This window comes from Microtus oregoni, unplaced genomic scaffold (genome assembly GCF_018167655.1).
Source record: "Microtus oregoni isolate MIOR12 unplaced genomic scaffold, Mior012 000027F_ref0000203, whole genome shotgun sequence".
Lineage (NCBI taxonomy): Eukaryota > Metazoa > Chordata > Mammalia > Rodentia > Cricetidae > Microtus > Microtus oregoni.
Window position 1 is genome coordinate 32,239,911 of NW_024543086.1, and position 19,701 is coordinate 32,259,611.

The window sequence follows — 19,701 nt, forward strand, 5'->3', positions numbered from 1 at the left end:
TCTCTGTTTCTATCTCCATCCATCGCCAGATGAAGGTTCTATGGTGATAAGCAAGATACTCATCAGTATGGCAATAGGATAGGGCCATTTCAGGCTCCCTCTCCTCAGCTGCCCAAGGAACTAGCTAGGGACATCTCTTTGGACACCTGGGAACCCCTCTAGAGTCAAGTCTCTTGCCAACCCTAAAATGGCTCCCTTAATTAAGATATATACTACCCTGCTCCCATATCTACCCTTCCTCCATCCCAACCCTCCCATTCCCCCAAGCTCTCCCCATCCTCCCCTTCTCACTTTTCTCTCCCCATATCCCCTTACCTCCACCCCACTCCACCCCCAAGTTCCCAATTTTTGCCTGGCAATCTTGTCTACTTCCATTATCCAGGAGGATAATTATATGTTTTTCTTTGGGTTCACCTTCTTATTTAGCTTCTCTATAGATCCATATCTATCACCATACACAAAACTCAAGTCCAAATGGATTAAAGACCTCAATATTAATCTGAACATGCTGAACCTGATAGAAGAAAAAGTGGGAAGTACTCTACAGCACATGGGCACAGGAGACCACTTCCTACGTACAACCCCAGCAGCACAGACACTAAGGGCATCATTGAATAAATGGGACCTCCTGAGGCTGAGAAGCTTCTGTAAAGCAAAGGACACTGTCATTAAGACAAAAAGGCAACCTACTGACTGGGAGAAGATATTCACCAACCCTGAAACGGGCAAAGGATTGATCTCCAAAATATATAAAGAACTCAAGAAACTAGACTTTAAAATGCTAATTAACTCAATTAAAAAATGGGGCACTGAACTGAACAGAGAATTCTCAACAGAAGAAGTTCAAATGGCCAAAAGATACGTAAGGTCATGCTCAACCTCCTTAGCGATCAGGGAAATGCAAATCAAAACAACTTTGAGATACCATCTTACACCTGTCAGAATGGCTAAAATAAAAAACACCAATGATAGCCTTTGCTGGAGAGGATGTGGAGTAAGGGGAACACTCATCCATTGCTGGTGGGAATGCAAACTTGTGCAACCACTTTGGAAATCAGTGTGGCGGTTTCTCAGGAAATTCGGGATCAACCTACCCCAGATGCAGCAATACCACTCTTGGGAATATACCCAAGAGATGCCCTAGCATACTACAAAAGCATTTGTTCAACTATGTTCATGGTAGCATTATTTGTAATAGCCAGAACTTGGAAACAACCTAGATGCCCCTCAATGGAAGAATGGATAAAGAAAATGTGGAATATATATGCATTAGAGTACTACTCAGTGGTAAAAAACAATGATATCTTGAATTTTGCATGCAAATGGATGGAAATAGAAAACACTATCCTGAGTGAGGTAACCCAGGCCCAAAAAGATGAATATGGTATGTACTCACTCATAAGTGGATTCTAGCTATAAATAAAGGACATTGATCCTATAATTCGTGATCCTAGAGAAGCTAAATAGATTGCTTTTTGTTAAGATTGCCATTTTTACTATGTTAATCCTGCCTACCCAAGAGCATGGGAGATTGTTGCACTTTCTGGTGTCTTCTTCAATTTCTTTCTTCAAAGATTTAAAGTTCCTGTCATACAAGTCTTCCACTTCTTTGGTTAGAGTTACTCTGAGATATTTTATCCTGTTTGTGGTTGTTGTGAAGGGTGATGATCCTCTGATTTCTTTCTCAGCCGTTTTATCATTGTTTTATGTACAGGAGGGCTCCTGATTTTTTTTTTTTTGAGTTAATCTTGTATCCTGCTACATTACTGAAAGTCATTATGAGTTGTAGAAGTTCCTTGGTAGAATTTTTGGAGTGCCTTACGTAAACTATCATATCATCAGCAAATAGTGAGAGTTTGACTTCTTTTCCCGATTTGTTTCCTGTTGATCTCCTTTTGTTGTCTTATTGCTCTAGCTAGGACCTCAAGAACTATATTGAATAGATAAGGAGAGAGAGGACGACCTTGCCTTGTTCTTGATTTCAGTGGAACTGCTGGGAGTTTCCATTTAGTTTGATGTTGTCTGTTGGATTGCTGTATATGGCCTTTATTATGTTTAGGTATTTTCCTTGTGTCCCTGTTCTCTCCAAGACCTTTATTGTAGAAGAAGGTGTGAGCCGCTTCCCACCGCCTGGCTCCCAGCCACCTGGCTAGCTTATGCCCCGAAATAACAACACACAAATTATATTCATTTAAACACTGCTTGGCCCATTAGCTCTAGCCTCTTACTGGCTAACTCTCATATCTTGCTTTAACCCATATCTAGTAATCTGTGTAGCACCACGAGGTGGTGGCTTACCGAGAAGGTTCTAGCGTACGTCCATCTTGGAGAGGAGAACTATAGCGTCTGACCCAGAGAGGAGAGGCATGGCGATTGCCTCACTTCCTCCCAGCATTTTGTTATGTCTACCTAAGGGCTGGCCTATCAAGTGGGCCAAGGCAGTTTCTTTATTAACCAATGAAATCACCTACATCTTTTTATCATGAAGGGCATCTTGTATTTTGTCAAAAGCATTTTTGGCATCTAATGAGATGCTCATATGATTTTTATGTTTCAGTTTGTTTATATGGTGGATTATGTTGAAAGATTTTTGTATGTTCAATCATTTCTGTATCTCTTGGATTACTCCAGTTTGATCATGGTGGATGATGGTTCTTATGTGTTCTTGGATTTGATTTGCCAGTATTTTATTTAGTGTTTTTGCATCAATGTTCATGAGTGAGGTTGGTTTGTAATTCTCTTTCTTAGTAATGTCTTTCTGTGCTTTGGGTATCAGGGTAATTGTAGCTTCATAAAAAGAGTTTGGCAATGTTCCTTCTGTTTCTATTGTGTGGAATAATTTGAGGAGTATTGGTATTAGTTCCTCTTTGAAAATCTTGTAGAATTCTGAGCAGCAATCATCTGGTCCTGGGCTTTTTTTTGGCTGGAAGACTTTTGATGACTGTTTATATTTCTTCAGCAGTTATTTGTCTGTTTAATTTGCTTACCTGGTCTTGATTTAATTTTGGTAAGTGATATTTATCCAGAAAGTTGTCCATTTCCTTTAAGTTTTCCAATTTTGTGGTGTACAGGTTTTTGAAATATGACCCTGTGGTCCTCTGTATTTCCTGTATTCTCTGTTGGTTCTGTAAAGGACTCTGACTCTGGTCTATTCCTCCAGAGTTCCAGGCTTGGGTGCGCCCAGACCTGCAGAGATCTCTGGTTCCTGCCTACTCCTTCAGAGGTCTCAGATTCATGTCCAGTCCCGTAGAAGTCCTAGATCAGGCCTAGTTCCTCGGAAGTCCTAGATTCACGCCCACACCCACAGGGGTCCTGGCTTAGGTCTACTCCCTTGAAGGTCCCAGATTCACATCAGGACCCTCAGCGGTCTCTGGCTCCCTTGCTCAGCGGTTGCTCCTTTGTACCAGTTCCTGTGGAGATCGCTGTCTCAGGCCTGCTCTGGCTCAGTCCTGGTCTGCAAAAATCAGATGTTCTGTTGTTAAAATTACTTCTTGTTGTTTGGGAGCAACAGTATCTTTAGGTGACCCTGATAAAACTGAAGTAATCATCACATCCTGGGAGAGTTAGCTCTATCATTTGTTGTCCAGTGTCTGTGTGATGGGACTGTGCAGGCCTTTTCTGAAGTCCTGACTGTAGTATTCTTTGAGGCTGGAACATCTTAACTAACTGCTTTGAAGTTGTTCTGAGCAGTTTGTAGTCCAATGCTGATCTTTAGATGGTGTTTGTCAGCTTAATGGCATCACCACAATCCAGATGGATTTGTTGTTGCACGGCTCCATCATCATTTTGAAGACTTCAAAGGTCGCTGTTAGGAATGGTCACTTACACATTCAGAGGACCACAATCTAGTTCTAAAATTAGTACTCTGTATGGCTACTAGTATTATGATAAAGTTTATATATACATTATAATTTTATAGATTTCGAGATAATATTTGTACTGTAGGAAAATCTTTAAAGAGTTAAAGCCAAAGGATTATGAGATTTGTGACAATACAATAATTCCTTGTTTTCAGTTTTTCTCTGTCTCATACCAGGTGACTTTTCTGACATAAGACAGAGAGTTTGGATTCTCCTTTAACAAGCATGTTTGGGTTTAGAGAAGAGAGCCATGCTCTAATTCCAAAGCCAGCTTTAAATTTTAATTGAATTGGGAACACAAAAAGGCGATTTGCCCTTTATGTCTATAGGGAGCAGCAGAAAGAGGCAGAACAGTCATTTGGGAAGATTTCAGAAATCTGCCCTGTTGGAGGTGTTATGTCATTAGGCCAGTTTATTCTTTTTCTATCTTTTTGGTTTTTTGAGACAGGGCTTCTCTGTGTAATAGTACTGGCTGTCCTGGAACTTGGTTTGTAGACCAGTCTGGCCTTGAACTCACAGAGATTTGCCTGCCTCTGCCTCCTGAGTGCCGGAATTAAAGGAATTAAAGGTGTGCACCCCTGATGCCAGGCCCCAATTTACTCTTTTTTTGGGGGGACATTTTCTCTTGATGATTTGTCTTTTTTCATAGATGTCTCACGTGTCCAGTGGTCTCTGATTCCCTAGTTGGATCCTTTTATTCTCTTGGAAAGACAAAGAAAACCCTACCCCAACCCGAACTTTGTGAGTTCCTTTTCTTGGCAGGTTGTTGAAGCACAGTTACTAAAAACTCAGGCTCAGAAATTGGGGTTTAATCTGAAGATCCAAAAAGCAAAACAGCCAGCCACTGGCTCTTACTTCGACCTCAGTCTGAAATGGTGATCCTGCCTCCTGGAATCTCAGGAGACTCTGTCTGAGAACTGCATTGCCCCTTCTTATAATCCTCTCTAGGGCTGGGATCAAAGGCAGCACCACTGGGATTAAAGGCATGCACTGCCCAGTTTCTATGGCAACTAGTGTGGTTACTTGGATTAAAGGTGTGTGTTACCATAACCTGGTCTGTAAGGTTGACCAGTGGGTCTATTTTACTCTCAGATCTTCAGGCAAGCTTTATTTATTAAAATACATTTGAAATGCCACTACAGGTTATATCTTTGTTAAGACAAAATGTTCTTTGGCAACAGAAAAAGTATTATCTTTTAATACTTTTTAAAAAAATTGAAATTAAATATATCTTGGCATATGTGGATAAATATATCTATATTACCCTTTCCCTTTATATTTAACTTCAAGGTTAAAGTGTATTTATTTTTAGATCACAAAGTACATTTGTTTTGAATTTTAGCCTGTCTTTCTAGTAACCCTGGAGAGGGTTTCTACATACCAGTTAGGTGCCACATCTGAGTTTTGTCCCTGAGTGGGGGGTTAAACGCTTGTGTTCCCACTGCCTTGTTCACTGTTACTTTAGAATTTAGAAAAAACTAACTTGCCAGGCTGTGGTGGCACATGCCTTTAATCTCAACAGAGGATAGGCTCCAAAAACACTACAGAGAAACCATTTCTTGAAAAACCAAAAACCAAAACAAAAATAAAAAAACAAAAAAAAAACAACTAACTTCCCATCTCTTTCTCCTGTGATTAAAGGCACGGGCGATCACTGCCCTGCTGAACTATTTGGTCTGAGTGATGTGGGAGTGTCATATATCAATCTGTTGATTTCATTGGTTAAGCAATAAAGAAACTGCTTGGCCCTCATAGATTAAAACATAGGTGGGAGGAGTAAACAGAACAGAATGCTGGGAGAAAGAAGCTGAGTCAAGGAGTCACCATGGTTCTCCCACTCCAGACAGACGCAGGTTAAGGTCTTTCCTGCTAAGCCAGCTTGTGGGCTACATAGATTATAAGAAATGGGCTGGTCCAGGTGCGAGAGTTAGCCGAGAAGAGGCTAGATAGAAATGGGCCAAGCAGTGTTTAAAAGAATACAGTTTCTGTGTAATTATTTTGGGGCATAAGCTAAGCTAGCCATATGGGCGGCCGGGGTACCGGGGATGCAGCCCCGCCGCTTCTTATTATTACAGTCTGAGCTTCAGAATATTCTAACTCTTAGATATTTAGAAAATAAATTTGAATTTACTTAAAACATTTTAAATCTCTTAACTGTGTTTTTAATACCAAATAAAAAATATCCTTTTTATTTAAGAAGAAAACTCAAAAGCTGACGTTCAAGATGGTGTGGGCCATATGGCAATCTACAGCCTAATATTCTAACATGGAATTAAGATACATGGTTTAAAAAAACCCATTTTCCTTTCATGCCAGTAAGGCAAGTGTGCCTTTGGTAAATTATTATTCAACAATTATTATTATTATTTTTCTCATACCTGATCAAATGAAAGGCATTTTTTAGTCTTACAAGTTAATTTGCACTGAATGACCAACCTGTCTGATGAACTATTGCCTGTCCTTATTCAGGAGGTCTTTCCTGTGTGAATCTAATCTTTATCAATATTATTGGTATTCATATTTTTTTTGTCCTGTAGAGACAAAGACAAAGACTGTTCTAATGTAACACATTTTTTGACTTCCATTCTGAAGTTAAGACATTCTTAAAATATATATGTTGATTTAATTCAGCAGTTTTTTCCACAGTCCAGTGTCTCTCAGCAGTTGTTTTTTGTTCATTAGTATTTAAAATATTTTTCAGTTAATAAAGCATTGTATAGGCATTAAATGCCTTGTGTTACGGTATTTCCCATCCTTATAAGGGTTATTTTTTTATACTATTTTACTCTCTCTTTAAAAACTTCTCTTTATTATTTTTAAACTATTTTTTCTGACTGTCTATACTCATTTTCTTTTCTTTCTTCAACACATAAGCCCATTTTCAAGCACTCTACACCTGTTCAGAGGTTTTCTCAGTCTGGATCTGACTTTCTTTGTGCCTGCCGTTTTTTGACTGCATGAGCCAAGCTTTAAAGGGTCAGGCCACCTCTGTGTATCTGCATGCTTCTCCCATGTTTCAGCTCCGCTTAGCACCATGGCGCTGGCTGCTGGCCATGGTCTCCTTGCGTTGGTCCAGCAAGCTACTCCACTGGTTCTGGGCTGTAAGCGCTGCTTGCCTTTTCCTGTGCCAGTTCTGGTAAACTCCTGGGCCTACCTGTGGCAGGTGTTTCTGTCTAATCTCCTGCCGTTCTAGCTGTTTACAGGCCCCTCTCAAGTTCTCAGCTGCGCAGCAGAGCCTCTTAAAAGAGCCATGAGCACTGGGTCTACCAGAGGGACTGCAGTTGCTAGGAAGCTGCATCTGGCTCTGTGTCTGTCAGCTTTCTCAGGCCCTTTGCTTGGATACACGTGCCTCACATTGGATGCCAGCTGTAGCAGGTCTGTATTTGGATCACCAGCTTCTGAATAATGAACAACACAGAAACTTCTTCTTATGTATGAAAGCTTTTAGTTTAGGCTTGTTCCCAATTAACTCATTTATATTAATGTACATTCTGCCTTGTGGCTTGTTACCCTCCTCATTACTGTACATCCAACTTCCTCCATGTGTGGCTGGCTAATTCCTATCTCAGATTCTTTCCCAGAGTTCCTATCTCTGTCTGTAAGTCCCACTTATCCTCTCCTGCCTAGCTGTAGACCATTCAACTCTTTATTAAACTAATCAAAGGGTGCCTTAGGCAGGTGATAAACAGAGACACATCTTCCAACAGCGTACACAAAAATTATCCCAACACTCATTGGTCTGGCAATTTGCCAAGTAAGATGGATCAAATAAGATTTGTCAAATAAGATAGGCCATCTCGCTCTAGGGATTTGTTTGTCCAAGTCTCCCACCTTGGCTTTCTTGGGATTATAGGCTATACTATATTCCAGCTTGCACCTTACCTCCTGTTGGTGTTTGGGATCACTTGAAATCCGGTCTTCATGTTTATAAGAGTGAAAAACAAGGCCTTCACTCTGTAGTAGCAACTTTATGATTACTAGGCAAAGCAGAAAAGGACACTGGACTTGAGAAAGGCAAAAATGTCTGGCATCCAATTCAGGGCAAGGCAGTGGTTTTTGGAATGTAATGGAAGGTGGGACTAGAGATGACTGGCGGTTAAAGGCACATGGTGGCTCACAACTACCCAAACCTCCAGTTTCAGGGGATCTAAACCCTATTCTGGCCTCCAAGGGCATATACATACGTGCAGGCAAAATACTCAACACATAAAGTAAGTATCAGAAATTTAGGTGTCCAATGGTGAGAAATTCTTGTCCTCTTTTTCCTTTAGATTGATATTCCAGAAAGTTAGACTCTTCTAGCATAGCCCCCTTTCCGCAATTCTCCATTCTGTTGGTTCAGGCCCTGTTAGGTTTTCTACTGCTGTGACAAAACACCATGACCAAAAATCAGGCTGAGGACAAAAGGGTTGATTTGGCTTATACTTCCATATCACTGTGCATCAAAGGAAGCTAGGACAGGAACTCAAACAGGGCAGGGACCTAGACGCAGGAACTGATTGCAGAGGCCATGGAGGGGAGCTGATCATCAGGGCTTGCACACACCCCATCAATCACTAATTAAGAAAATGCCTTACAGCTGGATCTTATGGAGGCATTTTCTCAGAGGCAAGTTCCCTCTTTTCTGATAAATCTACTTTGTGTGTCGAGTTGACATATACAACAGCCAGCACAGGATCCAAGGCATTATCTCATAAATATCATGGGAACTTGAAAAAAAACCCTCTTCTGATTCTGGGATCAGTCAAGTAGCAGACTGCCTGTAACCCTGACCTTAGAGCTTTGAGACGAGCAGGTGCCAGCCACTGAGTGCCACTGCTTGTCTGTGGCTCTTGGATGAGTTCTCAGTGCACCTCTTATGAAAATGGATTATGTTGGGTTCTACAAGAAGGGTTACCAACTGAGCCATTTCCCTAGTTTGACCATTGGTTAGGGAGTCAGTGAAATTTATTATGCAGAGAAGAGGGGGCACCAGACTTACTTAACCAGTTGATACTAGTTGTGTGTGTGCACGTGCGTATGGTGCTAGAATGCTAGGTGAATACACTAGCACTGAGCTACAGCCCCATCTCTGCGCCATTTATTAATATTAGGTCTCAATATTCCTTTAAGCCTTCAAGCAGCAGACTATCTTGTTTTTTCAAGTGCTCAATGTCACTTGTCACAAGGAAGAGAAGTTAAACTTAGGCGGAAGATCTGCCTCTGTAGGATTGGCCAGGCTTGGAAGCTTGTAAATCCCTGGGCTTTGGTGATGGCTGCCCTGTGGTGCTTGTTTTGAGGGTCTTGTCTGTCCTGCTCCACCCTCCTTCCCATACCAGATTTTTTTTTTTTTTTTTTTTTTTTTAGTTTTTCGAGACAGGGTTTCTCTGTGGTTTTGGAGCCTGTCCTGGAACTAGCTCTGTAGACCAGGCTGGTCTCGAACTCACAGAGATCCGCCTGCCTCTGCCTCCTGAGTGCTGGGATCCATACCAGAAATTGAATTCAGGGCCTTGTGCATTCTAGGCAAGCATCTCCCACAGAGCTGCATCCTCTTTCTATATTTTGTTTCTGTGGGTGAGCACACATGCTGTTGTGTGACTGTGATGGTCAGTATGTGTGAGTGGGTTCTTTTCTTCCCCCACTAGGGGCTGGGGAGCAAACTCATATGCACAAATACATGAATAATGTAAGAACAAGTTTTTTAAAAGTAAGGTGCAAGAATGGAGTTGACTTCATGGACTTTTAAGAAAAATTAAATCATGTGCATTTGGGTGATATGTAGAAGAAAACCTAATCTGTTACTGAGCACGAAAGCTTGCCTGCGAGGTGATTTGACAGACTGTGAGTTAGGGAAGAAAGGCTAATTTTTCACCATATATTATTTTGTATAGAAAATTTTTTTGACATCATGTAATTAATTACCTGTGAAGGGCAAAGAAATACCAAAAGAAAGGAGTCATGGGTGAATTTCTGTGTGCATGGATGAAGGGGTGATGGGTGATGGATGGTTACACAGGTAGAGAGGTGGTCATACAGACAGGCGATGGGGGTGTGGGTGGGTAGGTGCAGAAGGATGTGTGATAGAGCAATAACCTGCTGTAGTGAGAGGATTGTAGAGGACCAGTAGCTGGTTTTGCATGCTATTGCAAGCCTCCATTTTTCCATCTAAACAAAGAAGTGGTAAAGGACTGAACTCATAGTTTTAAAGGAGACTGTTGTTTTTCCGTCGGCACAGAGGCCGTGCTTTAATCTGCTGCTGTGTTAGCCAGCAAATGCGGCTCTACAGGTCCTGGCCTGCTTCTCTGGCAGCTGCCTGGCCACTAAAGCCTTGGTCTGGCAGGAATCCTGTTCCCACAGGCACCAGCTATGTTGCTGCTGCCAAATACAGCTTTTAATCAAACCTCTGTTCTATTTATCAATAAGACTTGGGAGTCAAAGACTGGGGTGAAAACCTACTAGCTCAGAAAGGTTGAGTAGCCACTAGCTGACTGTCTCTCTTTGTTGGTCCTTTTGCTCTGCCAAAAAAAAAAAAAAAGCCATGCTACTCTGTGTTCCTCCCTACTACTTCCTGTGCATCTGTCTATTGTCTGACAGACACTCTAGGACTCTTTCTGATAACTTTCTGTCAACTAGTTGCCTGTCAACTAGTTGCTAACTTGGCCTCCTGACCCAAAGTTGATTTTATTTAATTAACTAACGCAATGCAAATTCAGTGTTCACAGTGTGACACAGTATCCTACAACAGAAGACATTTATATCTATAATTATATATAAATATATAATCTAATATATATATATTATATATATATTATATATAATATATATATATTAGACTGTCCTGAAGCTTACTCTGTAGATCAGGTTGGCCTTGAACTCACAGAGATCCACTTGCTTCTACCTTCCAAGCTCTGGGTCAACACTTCATTTATATTATTTAAATTAAAAAAAGTTCTGAGGCTTCAATGAGATGGTTCAGTGGGTAAAGATGCTTACCAACAAGCCTGACAACCTGCACTTGGTTCCTGGGACCTACATAGTGGAAAGAGAACCAACTTCTGCAAGTTGCTCTCTGACCTTTACTTGGATGCTGTGGTGTGTGTGGTGTGTGCTTGCGCACACACATGTAATAAAATGTTAAAGATTGTGTTGTATATACTTATGTCAGCTGTCATTTCTCATGTGCTGTCAACTTTGATTTTTTTTTTTTTTAATCCGGGGCTCTCACTGGCCTGTAGCTGGCCAAGTCCACTGGACTGGCTTGCTGGGAAGCCCCAGGGATCTGCCTGTCTCCATCCTCTCAGCATTGGAATTACAGGTATACACTGCCACACTGAGCTTTAAAACTTGTTATTCTTTTTATATATCCCCAGCTGGCCTGGAAGTCACTATCTATATAGCAGGCTTTCCTCAAGCTCACAGAGATCCACCTGCCTCTGCCTTTGTGGGTCTTGGGGATTGAACTCAAGTTCTCATGCTTTCTCAGCAAGTACTTTCCCCGCTGAGCCATCTCCTCTCCTGACAGCCCCAGCATTTTCTATGAACACCTGGGCATTATGTGATGATGAAGATAAAGCTCTGGAGTCTTTATTCTTGAGGAAAATATGCAAATAACCTCTATGACTCCCTCCCAGATTCTTCAGGGATCACATGATCGTCTGTTCTTCAAGGTCCCTTTAAGTGACATCCTCCCTTAATCTTGTGAGGAGAGTTTGTTGTGGCTCTCTGCTTAGGGCCCTTTGCTCCTGTTAACTTGCTGCCTGGTTCTCTGGCCACGGATGTTCTGATGTCTGCATAGTTCTGATGTCTGAGAGGTCCCTGGGTGTGGGAATCATGGTCTATTTCTTTGCACCTACAGCAAGTAGATTTGAACTCTGTGAGCCCTGTTCTCTTGTGGTGTGACAGTTGATGTTTGCATGTGCTTGTGTCCCCAGGATTGGAATGTCACATGGCACACCAGCAGCCCTGACTTTACCAAGTGCTTTCAGAACACCGTCCTCACATGGGTGCCTTGTTTCTACCTCTGGTCCTGTTTCCCCCTCTATTTCTTCTATCTCTCCCGACATGACCGGGGCTACATTCAGATGACGCACCTCAACAAAGCAAAAACTGTAAGTCACTTGGTGTTGCTGTGGGGTGGGGCACATGGGTAGATGTGTGTAGTCCAGCTTTGAGTGAAGAAGGCAGAAGAATGTGATAGATCAAGACTGGAAATTTGGAGCTAAATATAGGTTCAAAACGGGACTTTTGAGTGAACATTTAACCTTCGTGGTCTCTGGTTCCCTATGTGTGCACTGGCACTAATAGAAGCTTTCTAAACAGTTTCCTTGTATTTGTTTATTTTTATTTTGAGTGTGATTTCAGGTCTGAAGGGATGCCTCACTGGATCCCTAGAACCCATGTGAAAGTTGAGGTGCAGACAGGAATCCCTTGGTCAAGCTGGTAGTCAGACTAGCTGAAAAGGGATCTCCGGGTTTAAACAAGAGACTCTGCCTTAGGAATAAAGTGAAAGGCAATCAAAAGACTCCTGGTAGGAACCTTTGCCTTAGTGTGCAATCAAAAGACTCCTGGCAGGAGCCTCTGCCTTAGTGTGCACCTGCACACGTGTCTGTCCCCATACACATGCACACACATGATGCTCACGTGTAGGAAAAAGCAGAAAAAGTTTTCATTTTGAAATAATTTCAGACTCCAGGAAATTCCCAGGACAATGCCAAGCCTGCAGCAGCCTTTCTGCTGTGCTCCACATTGCGCAGGCTTTCCAGTGTCGTCAATCTTTCCTCCGCAGTCTTTTTCTCCGTGTGCACACATTCCTACGGAGTTTTTCTTGGTCATTTGTGAAGAGGTGGCATATACCATGTCCTTGAGCTCCTTAGTTCATTTGAGCTCGCCCTCCCTCCCTCCCTCCCTCCTTCCCTCCCTCCCTCCCTCTCTTCCTCCCTTTCTCTTCTTTTTGAGGCAGGGTCCTACTCTGTAACTCAGGCTGGCCTGTAACTTGAGATCTCCCTGCCTTTGCCCCTGCTCTTCCCATGCTAGGATTTTAGATTACGATACCTGTCTTATCCATCACTCCTCAGTATTTCTTTCCTCAAAGTGGGCTGCTCTTTTATTAAAGTGTCATCCGTGACAGGCAGGGATGGAACCATCTCCAGCCCCTGAGGGGCTCTCTAGCAGCTCTCAGATGTCAGATTCCATTGTGTGAGAATCACTAAGACAGCTGGGCATGGTGGAGCACTCCAGAAATGGAGGCAGGAAGATCAGGAGTTCAAGACCAGCCTGGGCTACATAGTGAGACCCTGACAGAGTAAGAAACTAGATGCTTTAACTGTGGACCTTGGAGGCTGCCTGGGGTCCTGGGAGTGAACTTTTTTTGCGGATAGTAAGGAGATCCCAGAATTGTTGTAACCTTCCATGATGTTTACTTTTCTTCCAGGCTTTAGGGTTCTTGCTGTGGATCGTCTGCTGGGCAGACCTCTTCTATTCTTTCTGGGAAAGAAGTCAGGGAGTGTTCCTAGCCCCAGTGTTACTTGTCAGCCCTACACTGCTAGGCATCACCATGGTGAGTTGTTGGCTGGTGGGGCTGGAAGTGAGAAATGAGAGGATTTGGATTGTGATGTGGCTGAGTGGTAGAGTATTTGCCTAGTTTGAGCAAGGGTATGGGTTCTATCAACAAAAGAGAAGCTTCTTAACGGGCCCCTGATCATGGATGGTTTCCCACGTGCCACTGTGGGGCCCTGACATCTTGCTTTTTCTAAACTACTATGTACCTCTCTCTTGCAGCTGCTTGCCACCTTTTTAATCCAGCTTGAGCGAAGGAAGGGAGTCCAGTCCTCGGGGATTATGCTTATCTTCTGGCTTGTAGCCTTACTGTGTGCCATTGCCATCTTCAGATCTAGGATCATCTCTGCCTTAAACAAGGTAAATGATAACCTGTGGGAGAGATGCTTATTTCATCTCTTATGGTCATATGTTGCTATGGGAACCACAGGATGGGCACCACATGCGCCCTGCTTCTTTTCAAGGAATAAAATTCTCACCAGTCAGGTACAGACCTTGTTCTAGAGCCTTCTTTCCTCTGTGCAGGCAAATGATGTGTTGCTCTAGGTCTCTGCAGTGCTTCTGTAGGCTGGCTGGGCTGGAACTGAGCTGAGCTGGGAGCTGTATTTGCCCATTGGCTATTCCTCAAGGGCCCCAGACATGTTCCCATGTTACCTTGGCGCTACCAGCTGCAACTCTGGCAAGAAGTTGTTGGGTCTGGCTGCTGTGTGCCACTTCTCAAAACTTTTGAAGAGTGTGTACTTCTTGGCTGTCTGCTGTTTCTAGTTATCTGTGAACTAGAGAGTGGCACGGGCACAGAAGAGGACAGAGCAGGTGTGGAACACTGTGGATAGAGCACAGCCTCCGTGTTAGTGACATCAGCTGCCATCAGCTGACTTTATGTTTTCCTAAGTGCTTTTTCAGGGATGACATGTTTCTCCTCTAATGAGATGTCTCTACCTCAGCACTAACTGACAAGTGGACAGAGACTTCGTTGTGGGGCACTGGCCTGTGCTTTATGTGTGTCTAGGGGCCTGGCCTCCATACCCTGGGTGCTAAAGGTTAATGAAAACAAAATGTCCCCAGAAACTGTGATTTGTTGCTTAGGAGGCAAAACTACCCTTGGTTGAGGGCCACTGGTGTGCTCAGCAGTAGAGAAGCCAGGGCTCAGAAAGGTTAAGTGAATCGATAAGATCTCATAGTCCAAAGGAACAGGCCCACACCTCCTCATTCCCCATTGTGGGATCCATCAGGTCACAGTGTGACTGAGCCACCTTTCTTTTCTCAAGGGAAGGGAAATGTGGGGATGCCTGTGGCAGGGGAGGTGGGTATCTGCAGCCTGCTCTTTGGCCTTATCTGAATCCTTTTTACTGTTGTTGTAATCAAATCATATAGTCAGTACCTTTATTGAACTTGTGGTTCTGAAGGCTGGGAGGTCTGAGGTCTTGGGAGTGCATCTGGAGAAAGCCTTCTCTAGTGGATTCCCTGTAAGGCCCTGTGGCAGCTCAGGACATCGTGAAGATGCTAACTTGTGACTCTTCCACCTATTACAAGTACTCATAGCATCATGGACTGCCATCACTGAGCACCGTTTCCTGTGACTGTGAGGATTTGGTGAGGCATCTGTACCCTGTTTCCAGGGAAGATATGGTGATCGTGTCCCCTGCTTTCTCTCCTGCTCAGGATGCCCAGGTGGACGTGTTTCGAGACACCACGTTCTATGTGTACTTCACCCTTGTGCTTGTCCAGCTTGTGCTATCCTGCTTCTCAGACAGCTCACCCCTGTTCTCTGAAACTGTCCATGACCTGGTAAGTGTGACTCAGACATGTATGTACAGGTGGGAGAGAAATAGTCTGTGCCAGTTAAGACTGACTGGCTCCGATTCTGAACTCAACTATTTTTCTAGAAAAATAGGAAGTCTTGACTGATGAGGGCCATGGTCTCACAGGGCAGTAGTTGGTAGCGGCTGGGGCTGTGGATCCCCATTGGCTTAGATCTTGTGTCTCTGCTGTGGTACCCACCAGGCCCTCTGCTGCCTCTGTCAGTTCCAAGGACACTGAATGACGCTTCCATTCTGTCCACTTCTAAAACCAGGAAGGAAGTTGAAGTACCAGTGTGCTCTGAGAGCTGCTGAACTCCTGGCGTGATGTCATCACTTGGTTCCTTTCAAAATGTTGTCTGCAATCTGAGATTGACCATAGCTGTTTTAAGTGTGCAATTCAGTATCTTTAGCTTTTGATTTCATTCATACCACAGGTACTGTGGCTGGCTGGCAGTGATTTCAACAGGGGCTGTGCTCCATACACAGAATCCTGGACCCCTCCTGGGGCTGAACCTGCCATACTTTGACAGCATCCCCGGGTTGTTTAGATGTGTATGCACATTAAATCTGAAGTGGCACTGGTTCAAAGTTCTCAGACTTGAATGGGAGATTTTTTTTTCTTTGTTTGTTTGTTTGCCTTTTGTATTTTGGAACGCAAGTGTTTCAACATGGAGTCATATCCCCAGCTCTAATGGACTAAAAAAATTGGGGCTCAGAGAAGTTGTGCTATTACACCTAATTTATACTTAATTTATGTGGAAGAAATTTCTTTTTGGAGTTGACTTGACCCTGGTCCTGTGTCCTCTTGTGCCTTTAATGGACATTTGCAAAGCCTCTGGTGCACGATAGAAACATAGCAGTATGCATAATAGTTATGATTAAAGTTGTGGGTGCCTGGAGCTGGCAGACCAAATGGACACAAGGTTAACAGGAAAAATATTGGTTATATATACAGAGGGGTTAGGACTCACAGACAGAGAGTGAAAAGCCCTGAGAGCCTGAAAACTTACATGTCATCTTAACAAATTTATTTTAACATATTTGTGGAGAAACAGCAGGACAGAGGAATTGTAGAAGTGACAGATATGAGGGGTTGATGTGTGAGTTTGTAATGAGGTGAGGATTGCTTTAGTTGCAGGTTGTGTGGCCTGTCTTGGTGCCAGCATTAATACTGTTCTGTTCCCTGTGTGCAAGTGAAGAGGGGGAAGGTGTGTGTCCTGCTTTTATTTTATTTTATTTTGGTTTTTCGAGACAGGGTTTCTCTGTAGCTTTGGTGCCCATCCCGGAACTAGCTCTTGTAGACCAGGCTGGCCTCGAACTCCCAAAGATCCGCCTGCCTCTGCCTCCCAAGCTGGGACTAAAGGCGTGTACCACCACCACCCGGCCGTGTCCTACTTTTAAAAGACAGCTTGAGGAATGTAAAAGGAGCGGTGGGCTGCGTTCCTGGTGCCCAGCCGCCCGCATGGCTAGCTTAGCCCTGGGATAACAATATACAAACTGTATTCATTTAAACACTGCCTGGCCCATTAGTTCCAGCCTCTTATTGGTTAATTCTCACATCTTGATTAACCCATTTCTAATAATGTGTGTAGCACCACGAGGTGGTGGCTCACCAGGAAAGATTCAGCATGTCTGACCTGTTGGCTGGCTCCATGGCATCTGACCTCACTTCCCTTCTGTTCCCAGCATTCTGTTCTGTCTACTCCACCCACCTATGTTCTGACCTATCAGGCCAAGCAGTTTCTTTATTAATTAACCAATGAAAGCAACAGATAGACAGATGACCTTCCCACATCAGAGGAAGCAGAGAGCTTCTGTACTTGCTGCTGTTTAGTTTGCCTTCAGCTCTACTCTGCCGACGTGGCATATCCAGGGCTGGCCTGTGCCAAGGTCAGAATCTTGATGCCATGTCTTGTGTACTTATGGTGTATGTAGATATTTACATAGCAGTTACTTTGCATTTAATACTAGGAATAATGAAGAAATTATTTAATGTAATATGGTGGTGGTAGGGAGCTTTCTTTTTGATACCTAAGGGGATGCAGATAAAGTAATACTGGATTTTGTCTCATGAAATTACAGCAACTCACGATGTTTCAGGGTCTGGGATGACTGGGCTTAGACATAGTCTGATGGTGTCTGGACCTTCAGTTAACTCTGACTTCTTCAATGTGCTGTCTGAGGGTGGAGGCTGGCCCTTACTGGAATGACATCTGCATGTGACCTGGACTTCCTCACTGCATGGAGCTGGTCTCTGTGAATTCCACATGGAATCCAGTTCACTTAACATCTAGTCCCTGGTCCCATAGTGTTGCATTGCCATGTTTAGTTGAGGCTGTCATACAGACCTGTCCAGGTGCAAGAGGAAGTGACAGAGATCCTACCTCTGGATGGAGGAGTGGTTATATCTCTTGTTACATGGTCTCCTATGACGCCATGTCCAGGTTTTTATTTTTATTTTTAAGTTTATTTTTGTGTACATGTGTGTGACTACTTCTCTGTATATGCACCACAGGTGTGTGGGTGCCCTCAAGTGACAGGCAGTTGTGAGCTACTTAATGTGGGTGCACTGAGCTTGGGTCCTCTCAAGAGCAGCAAATGCTGAACCCTTTCCACCCTTGAATTTCCAGAGTTTTTTTGTGTGTGTTTGCGTGTGTGTGTGTGTGTGTGTGTGTGTGTATGTGTGCACATGCATGTGTGTATCCTGAGCAAAAACTGGAAGACACAGGACAGTAGTAGTGAAAAGTGTGTCTTATAGGAAGTGAAAAGGTGAGTGTAAGTGCAGAGCTGCGCAAGCAAGCATGTGTCTCTGGGGAACCATTTCTAGGTCGGGGCCTTTTTATTATAAAAGGGAAGGGAGGGGTCTCTGAAGGGGTGGACCATTCTTTGGCTGTTGTCAATGATTGGTTCTGGGTTTGGATGGAGATTTGTACACTCCTTGGGTGGTTCAGGACAGTCAAGGGGTGATTTTTCTGTTACTGGTTCTGAAGTTAACCTTTAGACTCAGTTATGAATATCTGATCCTCTCTTCTTGTCTTAGCTACAAGAAGTGTATATAGGAAGTCAGATGCCATCTTTTCTACCCGAGCCTTCCCTTCCCTTCCTTCCCCTCCCCTTGCCCCTTCCTTTGTTCTCTCTCTCTCTCTCTCTCTCTTCTTTTAAAAACATTTTGGTTTATTTTTAGTTTGTATGGGGCACCTGTGTCACAGAATGTTCATTTTTCTAGAAGTTGGCTCTTTCCTCCCACCATGTGGGTTTTTGGGGATCCAATTCAGGTTGTCAGACTTGGCAATATCTTTACCTACTTAGTCATATTGCTGTGTAGCTATCTAGTGATATAGTCTGAATAGCTTTGAACTCATCATCCTTCTGCCTCAGTTTACCTCATGCTGAAATTACAGGTGTGCTTCATTGTGCCTCACTTGGTAAGTTTCGTTTTGTTTCTGAGATGGGGCGTCTCAGTATGTCTGTCTCTCAGGCTGCCCCTGAACTTGAGATCCTCCTGTATTTGCTTCCTGAGCACTGGGATTCTAGGTGTGTGCCACCACACTGGGTTTAATGTGTTTCAGTAAATGAGAAACTTCATCCCTTGACAAGATACAATAAATATGTCACCAGGACCTTACAAAATTTCCTTCTTTAATGACTAGCCTTCTACTCTACCCCAGAGATCAGATCCTGGACTGTTCCTCAGTATATTTCAAACTCCGTCTTTCTTGCCTGCCTTCTTTTTGTTTTAGGGTCTTTAGGATTTGAGCAGTATTCCTGCCCTCCACACCACCTGAACTGAGCTAAAGTTGAACCAGCTTTAACCCCTGATAGGAGATGGGAGAGTGTGTGCCTGTGTGTGTGTGTGAGAATGGACAGTCAGGACGCCAGGGAGAGGAGAGCCAGGGTCTGCATAGCCTGAGGAATGATCCCCTGTCAAAGGACTGAGGATAGGCCACTTTAGGTGAGGAAGGTTTGTGCATATGTTCACTTGTGTGTATATGTTCAGCAGGGGTTCCTAAGAGAAGTAACATGCACAAAAGTTCATATGTGTGATAGAACTTATTTATGTTTCAGTGATAATACAGACTCATGCTTTGCTCAGTTAGAAGGTCTGGTCCCAGGAGTTAAGTGACAAGCCTAGGGGAGAGGAGGATACTGGGAATTGATTATGGTGTATGGGCAATCAAGGAGAAAATTATATTATATCATGGATTTTCTTTACTTTGAGAAAGGGTCTAGGTTGGTCTCAAACTCTTTTTGTATTTCTGACCCTCCTGTGTCTCCACTTCCTATGTGCTAGGGTAATAGGCGTGCATCACCATGCCCGGTTTATGAGGTGCTTGGTATATGCCAGGCTTTTGCCAGCTAGCCACAGCCACAGCTCAATAATGTGGAAGTTTAACTTCATTTTGGGTGGGAGTCTATGAAAGCTTTTGAATTGATAGTGTCACCTTTAATTTGGATGTGTTTTTTTGGGGATCCCCTCTTGGGCTGAAAGGAGAATGCATGAGGCA

At 43.4% G+C, this 19,701-nt stretch overlaps 1 protein-coding gene across 1 annotated transcript in view; it reads left to right on the top strand.

The window, feature by feature from the left end:
- Abcc1 (ATP binding cassette subfamily C member 1) overlaps positions 1–19,701 on the top strand; it is a 150,613-nt gene that overhangs the window by 46,320 nt on the left and 84,592 nt on the right. Inside the window, exons 2-5 of the mRNA XM_041675938.1 lie at positions 11,771–11,947; positions 13,270–13,395; positions 13,617–13,754; positions 15,057–15,182. Of these exons, the coding sequence (XP_041531872.1) occupies positions 11,771–11,947; positions 13,270–13,395; positions 13,617–13,754; positions 15,057–15,182 (567 nt within the window). The remainder of the gene's footprint in view (positions 1–11,770; positions 11,948–13,269; positions 13,396–13,616; positions 13,755–15,056; positions 15,183–19,701) is intronic.